This window comes from Phascolarctos cinereus, unplaced genomic scaffold, assembly GCF_003287225.1.
Source record: "Phascolarctos cinereus isolate Bilbo 61053 unplaced genomic scaffold, phaCin_HiC Scaffold_726;HRSCAF=1367, whole genome shotgun sequence".
Lineage (NCBI taxonomy): Eukaryota > Metazoa > Chordata > Mammalia > Diprotodontia > Phascolarctidae > Phascolarctos > Phascolarctos cinereus.
In genome coordinates this window covers 349,845,439-349,854,543 of record NW_027556098.1, presented here as the reverse complement: position 1 = coordinate 349,854,543, position 9,105 = coordinate 349,845,439, and the positions used below count along the sequence as shown (strand labels likewise).

Below are 9,105 nucleotides of genomic sequence, written 5' to 3'. Positions count from 1 at the left end.
AAATATAAGAGGGTGGGTTGGATAGCTTCTGAGGTCACTTCCATTTATAGATCTATGATCTCACACACAGCTGGAGAGAGTGCTCATGATAGCAAGATCAGAGATCTACCTTAGTCATGAAGTATGGATCTTTCCATTGGGGTTATTTGTCATTTCAGTTCTTCCAAGATCACAATGTTCCATGATGCAATGCCAGAATATTCATTTCAAACACATTGGCTTTTGTATCAGTGAGCTGTTTGGGATTAAGTATCACTGCACATAATGACTAGGGTGATCCTTTCTTTTTGAGTCCCCTACCTTCGCTCCAATAGGCATATAGTAGATGCTCAGGAAACACCTGTTGATGTATATAAATGTATAGCATGTTTACTCCTTTCAAAAAACTCATAGTATGAGCAAGATGTTATACTTGTGACCATGTTTGGCCATGAGGTCATAGTGCAGAGTGCTGCCTTCCTTAATTCTAAAGGAAGACAGTGTCATCATGATAATTATCCATATTCAAGTTATCCACTAGATTGTACTCTCCTTGTAGCACCAGTGGGCCTGTCAGTTTCTCTTTAGTGAATGTGTCTTCCTAAAGGCTGCAATATTACTACTGCCCCAACAGTTGGTTGTCAGTCTGTAAATACCTAGAACTGATCCTACCACTACAAGTCCATGCTTTAGTAGCAGTGTTAAGCAGTTTGAACTAACACTCACTGGTCAAGTTCAAAATCTATCTAACAGACGAAATGTAATATTGCTCAAAATATGAAAATATAAAACCAACAAGTTTGAATTCAGCTCAAGAGCCCACATTCTGTATTAATTCTTGTTTCTCTGCTGGTGCATTCCTTCCTTCACAGGACTCAGACCCTTCAAATGTGATCTCATAGTTTATTGTACATAAGTTGAAATGGAAAGCAGATGGATTTCTCATTTCTATATGAAGTTGCATGCCTTCAGTGACCTCCTTTCTCTCTACCCCCTCTCTTTCAAGATTTTCTGGGATGTGTGTGTATGTGTGTGTGTGTGTGTGTGTGTGTGATGGGGTGGAGGGAATGGAACAGGGAGAAGATCGGAGTCTCAATCACATGAAACCATGGTTGTGGGAAAGGAGTAAAAAGAGTTAGCTGCACCAATTAGAAACAAATGGAAAATACTGTGGGAGAAATCAGTCCTACCCCCAATCTCCCCCAGCTTATGGATCTAATGGGATTCACCATTGCTTAGCATCTTCTCCTAGTCTCTGAGATCATTTCAGGCTAAGGATTCATGACATTCTCACAGTTGGCCTTCAGCTTTATCCTCCAGGGGCTTTATCTTCAGGTCAGTCCTGGTTCTGATATTTTCCCTTCCCCTTATGTTCCTAATCACCAGCTATTTTTCTTGTGGCTCCCCTATTAGCCACAAAATCTGAATCCATGGATGATGGAAGCAAGAGGGAAAGCTAATTTTGGATACCACCTCATATAGATTATATCTACCTCTCTACAATCTAGGGACTTATTTTTTATAGTGACAATTCACCTGGAAACCCAGTGAGAGAAGACAGATAATTTTCCCTTCATGAGCCCAAAACATTAGAAATATTTTTTTCAAATTTATTCCAGCACCCATCTCTCTGTCTCTTGCTCACTCTGGCTCTTTCTGCCTATCTCTGTCTCTATCTCTTTGACTGTTTCTGTCTTTCTATCTCTGTCTCTGAGCCTATTCCTGTCTCAATATATCTCTGTGTGTCTCTGTCTCAATGTCTCTGTGTCTCTATATGTCTCTCTGTCTTTCTCTCCCCCCTATCTCTAGGGATCAACAATTCAAAAAGAAAAGAGGGCAAGGATCACAGGGCACACATTTATGTGAGGGGGGGAGGGGGATGGAGAACAGTTCAGCATAATATACCATAAAAGGATAGATTGACTATGACCAGGTATCCATAGCAATGGTATACCAACAATGTGATGTGGTAGATCAAGAAGAGAGAGCAATTTGGGATAGAACTGTCAAGGAAGACTTCAGAGAGGAGGTAGGAACTGGCTTGGGTATTGAAGGATCAGTAGAATTGGTGAGGGAAGGATGAAGCAGACAAGGTAGGCATATCAGACAGGAAAAATCATAGCCACATAACAGATATGGGAATATGTTGTATATGTGTATATGTATGTGTTGTAGGGGAAGGAAATAGAAGGGGGGAAAGTAAGAAATTCAGTTTGGTCAAAGTCTCAGAAATATTGTAGAAAACATTTTAGTTCAGGCATTAGACTAGAGAGCCTCTGAGTTACCTTCTCTCTAACTGAAAATCTGCTGTATTGTGCTGCTAAGTAGGCCTGCTCTGATGACTGAAGAGAGGACACTGAGTACCAGGGACTTGGCTTTAATCCCAAATTTGTCACCAAATAACTTTATTCTTCATTTCACCTCATCAACCTCTCCCTCACCTGTGAAATGGAGATAATAATCTTATTGTCCCATTTTTTCTCTTGCTTCAAGAATGGGTCAGTGGGGGATTATGTGAGAAAAGGCTCCACATCTGTTAAAAATTTTTGTAATTTCTCCCAGTATAACTCTCAAGGATTTCCCTGTCTTTGGCACTCTTCATTATCGTAATTTCTCATCAACTGCCTCTGACTTTTCAAGTGTTTCTGCACTTGGTTTCTGGTGAGACTCTCAGCTTCAGGAAAGCAGGGAATTTGTCTTTTTTTTTTTTAATCTGCCACAGTGCCAAGCAAGGTTGTGAATACAGTAGGTGTTCAATAAAGATATGTTGTTTGTTTCTTTAGTTTTTTGTTTAGTTGAACGAATGAATTCCAAGGCTGAATTCAAACATTAAAGAGCCACTGTGAAGAGGTTGTCTTTAATTCTGTGGGTTAAAAGAGACCGACAGTTTACTGAGTGCAAAAAACAGACTAGCATAGAAATGTATTTTTCTGTCTTCAAAGTCATCTGGGAACACATACATCACACACAGTATTTTTAGCAATATCCCTCCTCTTCCCAAACCCCATGAGGATTTTTTGGCAATGTCATAAGAAAGCTGGAGACAGACATGGTCAACCAGATTCCTCTCCTCATGAATGGCTGGTGTGTGCTGTTTTCTTGGTGAGTAGGCAAGCCCTGGTTGGTAGCAGAGGGCAGAGATAGGACACTGAAAGCTTTCGGTATCCCAAATGGAAAGGGGCTCCAGGAGTAACTGAAAGGAGGCCAGGATTGGATTTGCATTTATCACAGTAGCCATGCATGGGAGAGAGCAGTGTCTCATGTGTACCAGTCTGGTATGGTCCAAGGGAACAGCGAGAGGAGGAATAAAGCAGCTGCAGTTAGACTGGGTTGATAGCTGAGGTGGGAGCTATAGGATAAAAAGCTGGTAGAAACACAGGGAGGGGTTGCTCTGGTTTTAAAAAGTAAGGAGGAAGGTGGATGACAGGGTGTTTGTTTAAAGGTCACTCTCTACAGAGAGATGTTGAGGGGGAGTGGGAGATTGGGGGCTAGGAATCATGAAAGAAAATTGCCCTAAAGTAAGAGAAATAGAGAAGATATAAGCCTTTATTCCAGGGAAAAGATGAGGAGAAAGAACCTGACTTCATGAACTACCTTGTGGATTAAAGAGTCATGGTGTGAGAGTTGTGAGCTACTTAAAGGACCTGCACATATGGGTTCTGTAATGGTGCTAGATCTTTGCCTGATGGAAAAGACGGGATGGCTGGTGATGCCCACCGCTGGCTCTATGCCTTTTTAGAACCACAATGTTTAAACTAGGAGGGAACTTCCAAACTTTGTAAGTGAAGAAACTGAAGCCCTGAGAGATTATATGATTTGCCCAAAATCACGCAGGTAGTAATTAGCAGAGCCAAGGTTTGAACCCAGGGCTGTCAGAGCTTTGAAACTACAAAGGACTTCAGAAATCATATTGTTCAATCATCTTAATATTGAAAAGGAAGAAATTGAAATCCAGGTAGTTGATTACCTTACCCAAGGTCAAACAGCTCAGCATCAGAGACAGGATTTGAACCAAAATCTCTTCAGTGTTTTTTGACTCCAAATTCAGGGTTATTTTATAACACACCTGTCTTCCTCCTCCTAACACATAAATGACTTCACCCCAACTACTGACACTCCATTTCACCACGCTCTTTCCCTCCTCCCGTCCAAACTCTTCTTAGTACTGAGCTTGATATCAGTCACTGTTGTCTCAGAGAGAATCAGATTCTTAAGTTTCTATGCCCCCCCCTTCCTGGAATTTATAACGTAATCCGCATGAATGCTTGAGGAATAAAAGACTCTGCTGTGGGGAAGGGACTCCAGGGCTCAGGCTATAGCCTGGGAAGAGATTGAGAGGCAGAGAACCTTCCTCCTGCGTGTGCAGACTGCTTTGATGTGTAGTAGCCCCTCCTCCTCAGACCGGAGAATGACAGGTTTGTTCACATGGTGCAGATGGGGGACAGTCACAAAACTTGGGAATGGGACCTGGGGAAGGATGTTGGACTAAGGGACAGGGGAAAGAAGAGAGATTTTATAGATAATAATAAAAAAAAAAGAGCACTGCAGTTAGAGTCAGAGGATGAGGGTCCAAGTCCTTGGCTCTTATCCTTAGGATCATAGATATAGAGTTAGAAGGGAATTCAGAGGCCATTGAGTTCACCCCCCTCATTTGACAATGAAGGAACCTGAGAAGTGGGCAGGTTAAATACCGCGCAGTATCACAAAGTTAGTATGCATCAAAGGCAGGATTTCAACCCAGGTCTTCTGATTCCAGACAGTTTTCTTTCCCTCCAAGTCAGTTTTTTCTTCTGTAAAACAGGGTTACTATATGTACTTACATTCCAGAGTGGTTATGAGGATCAAAAGAGATTATATTTTTAAAGTGCTTTGGAAACCTTTAAAGTCCTGTATAAACAAATGCTAGCAAGCTAGCTGGTAGCAGGAGTGTAGTAATGATAATAGGTCAGTAGGTGGCACAGTGGATAGAGTGCTGGGTGCAGAGTCAGGAACACCTGACATCCAATCAAGCCTCAAATATTTATCAGCTGTGTGACCCTGAGTAAGTCAGTTAACCTGTAACTACTTCACTTTCCTCATCTATAAAATAGGGATAAAAATAGCACCTACCTCCCGGCTTTGTTGTGAGGATAAAATAAGGCAATATTTGTAACATTCAGGTTGTTATCATTGTTAGTATTGTTAGGAATTAACCAGTTAATAAATATTAAGTGCCTCCTGTATGCCAAACACTGTACTAGTGTTATTATTATTATTGCTAACATAATTACTATCAGTCCGCTGGAACATGCTGGGGCAAATATAAAATAATAACAGCTTGCATTTACATAGTACTTTAAGGTTTACAAAAAAATGCGTTACATTCATTATTTTTGCTCACAATAGCCCTGCCAAATAGGTAATATTACACTCACTTTACAGATGAACAAATTGAGATTGAGAGGTTAAACAATTTGCCCATGGTTACACAGTAAATAAATGTATTACGCAGGTTTTGAATCAATTTCTTTCCAGGTCCATCACTCCATCCACTCTACCACACTGCCTTTCACCTGGCTGGGGATGGAACATGTGTGTGGGGTGAAGGGAAGGGGTATTTGAACTATATGATCACTAAGGACCCTTCTGGCACTGAATGGTTCTGTGAATGGTTCCTGAGAAGTCATAATCATCTCTGAACTCCTCCAAATCCTCAAGTTCCCACATCTGAAGAATCAAGATCTTTTTACTTTATCCTTCATTTCATCTCCACTTCTTCTTTGAGGCAAAATGACAGGATCTCCCACTGCAGCTACACAAATACAGGAAGCACCTCTAAGAGCAGCAATTCAGAGACAAGGGGATGGCAAAGTCTGGTGGAATCCTGGGGCTGAAAGAGACCTTCAAAGGTTATTTTATTTCTGCTCCTGCCTCCAGGTTAGCTGGTCCCCGCAGCACTGCTCAAAGGTGAGAATTGATCCTAATTGTAACCCCTGGCTTAATAAGTAAGTGCACGGACTACTTCCATCAGGAATGCATGTATGCTTTTACCCCAGCCTTAAACCTTGAAGGTACTAGAGTTTGTTCTCTCTTGTTCAGGCCTCAGGGAATAGAAGCCACATCTGGGTCCCTATTCTTCACCTACTAATCCTTTAGCACCTTGCAAACCGTTAGCCAGAAAGCTAAAGAGAACAAGAGTCAGGGAGAGCTTGAGGAGGCCAGAGGAAAGCACTATTATCATTAAATCACTTAGGGATAGGGGCAGAAAAGGAATTATGGGACAGCCTATTGTAACAGTGGCATAAACCATTCTTTCCTGGAAGTAAGAAGCTAAGGGTCTTATACTTTCCTGGTGACAACAGGGAGAGTAGACGTTTGAGCTGGTCCTATCATCACTACTAGAAGAAACAAAGTGGAAAGAACTGAATTGAGTCATTGAGGCCTCGTCCAACTCTGTTCAGTTCCTGCAGTCATGTCATATTTTTTGAGACCCCTTTTGGGGTTTTCTTGATAGAGACACTCGAGTATTTTGCCATTTCCTTCTTCAGCTCATTTTATAGATGAAGAACTGAGGTAAACAGGGTTAAGTGACTCACTCAGAGTTATGGCGATAGTAAGTGTTTTTTAGCCAGATTTGAACACAGGATGATGAGTCTTTCTGACTTAGGGTTTGGCGTTCTATCTACTGCCCCATTCAACTGTAAGAGATTGGAGGATGGTTAAGATTACAGAAAGCAGAGACAGCAGGAGGGGGATAAATAAGGAAAGAGAGTTATCATAAGAAAAAAAAACATAGAGGAAGTAAAATATTGCATGCTTTTGGTGAAACTGCTTAGAATTGTAGGATTTAGAGCTAAAAGATAGATGAAAAACCATCTAGCTAAAGTCTTTTCTTTTCCAAAAGAGGGAACTGTGTGACCAAGGTTCCACAATGAGTGAGGAATAGAGCCAAGATTATGATCTAAATATGTTGTTTCCAAAGTCAATATTCTATCCACTACACCAAGTGGCAAATTGCTTGGAGAAAAGAGCATACGTAGGAGAATAGTGGAAGATAGGCATGGAAATAGTTCTTGGATAAATCAATCAATCAATCAATCAATGAATCAATGAATGAGGGACTTGGGATAAGTAAGGGGTCCTTTATGAGGCTTGGGAGTTTGGACCTTATCTTGTAGATTGCTTCCCATGAAGGTATTTGAATAAGAAAATAACATGATTAAACTGTTCTTTAGAAAAGTCAATCTGGCCATGGCTTCCACGATAGATTACAGCAGGGGAGACAAGATAGGAGTATGCTGTAATAGTTTATGAAGTTCATAATCAATCTCTGAATTGGATGGAAGCCATGAGAATGGAAAGTGGTTGAAATGTGAACAGGCTTCCCTCCAGGATTCCATGCAAGTTGTACCTGTCATTTTAACAGCCCATGTTCTCTAGGAATTCTCACAGGTAGACCCTTCCATTCATTAGCTCAACAAGGCAAATTGTAGTAGTGTGCTTTCGCTGATGTGTAGAAGTCAAGGTACACTTCAAACACCAGCATAATGAGAAGAAGCCAGCCTACAAAATTGACAGATAGTGCCCATGCCTCAAATTTTCTCCTCACTCCAGTTCTTGAAATTGATCTGTTATAAATCATTTCCTTTGAGGTATGCATTTCTCTCTCTGAGCTATCATTTAAAACAAAAACAGCTATGGGGGGTTAATACATTAGATCCATATCTCAGTAAGAATCAGTTCATCTGATGCTACTGTCCATGACATAGCCCTGGGTGTCTTAGGATCATAGAAGAAGGAAAGAAAAGATTATAAGAAAGTGGTGCAGCAGCACTGGAAAGAGGCAGCTGGGTCTGCTCTCCCTAATTATTTCCTTTTGTATCCTTCAGGCACTGTGATCTTACCCCTTTCTTCAGGCTCTGTCTCTTAATGCCAACTATGAACCCCTGCAACTTTACCCACACCACTTTCATTCTTATGGGCCTCCCAGGACTGGAAGCTGCCCAGTTCTGGATTGCCTTCCCTCTTCTGTCCATGTATATTGTGGCAGTGCTGGGCAACTGCACAGTGGTTTTCATTGTGAGAACAGAACATAGCCTACATGCCCCCATGTACCTCTTTCTTTGCATGCTGGCAGCTATTGACCTGGCCCTCTCCACCTTCACAATGCCCAAGGTCCTTGCTCTATACTGGTTCAACTCTCAGGAGATCACCTTTGATACGTGCCTCACCCAGATGTTTTTCATCCATGCTCTTTCAGCCACAGAGTCCACTGTACTCTTAGCCATGGCCTTTGACCGTTACGTGGCCGTCTGTCACCCTCTTCTGCATGCAGCTATACTCACCAACACTGTCACAGCTCGGATAGGCATAGTAGCTGTGGTGAGGGGTTCCCTTTTTTTCTTCCCATTTCCACTGCTCATCAAGAGGCTTCCTTTCTGTGGCTCAAACATCCTTACCCATTCCTATTGTGTGCACCAAGACATGATGAAGCTGGCCCATGCTGACACCATGCCCAATGTGGTTTATGGGCTCACTGCCATCCTGCTGGTTATGGGTGTTGATGTGGTGCTTATCTCACTTTCTTACTTCCTGATCATACGTACAGTGTTACAGCTGCCATCTCGGACAGAACGGGCAAGGGCCTTTGGAACCTGTCTCTCACACATCGGTGTGGTTCTAGCGTTTTATGTGCCACTGATTGGTCTATCTGTGGTGCACCGCTTTGGGAACAGCCTCAACCCCATTTACATGTGCTCATGGGTAATGTCTATCTAATGGTGCCACCTGTCATCAATCCCATCATCTATGCTGCCAAGACCAAGCAGATCCGCTCCCGTGTTCTGGCCATGTTAAAGGTCACCTGTGACAAGGAGCTTCAGACTGTTAGTAGCAGTTGACGCCTTTTACGTTGAGACCCTATGTCCCCATAGTGCCTTCTTCTCAACCACCTGGAAATCACAGGCCGTTTAAAAGATTTCTATGTTTAGAAGTGCATCAGAACTGTCAGATAGTACAGTGGAAAGAGCACTAGCTCTGGTGTCACAAAATCTGGTTTCAAATCCTGCATCTAAAATTGTCTGTTTTAGTAACCACCTGTGTGACCTTGGGCGAATTAGCTTGCCTCCTGGGCCTTCAGTTCCCTCA

At 42.1% G+C, this 9,105-nt stretch overlaps 1 protein-coding gene across 1 annotated transcript; it reads left to right on the top strand.

Moving 5' to 3' along the window:
* The first annotated feature begins 7,881 nt into the window (after window positions 1–7,881).
* On the top strand, window positions 7,882–8,858 carry LOC110195270 (olfactory receptor 51E2-like). The gene is given in 2 exon segments (XM_020967932.2): window positions 7,882–8,704; window positions 8,707–8,858. Coding segments are annotated over 2 exon segments (969 nt in total). The 5' UTR covers window positions 7,882–7,887.
* The last annotated feature ends 247 nt before the right edge of the window (window positions 8,859–9,105 follow it).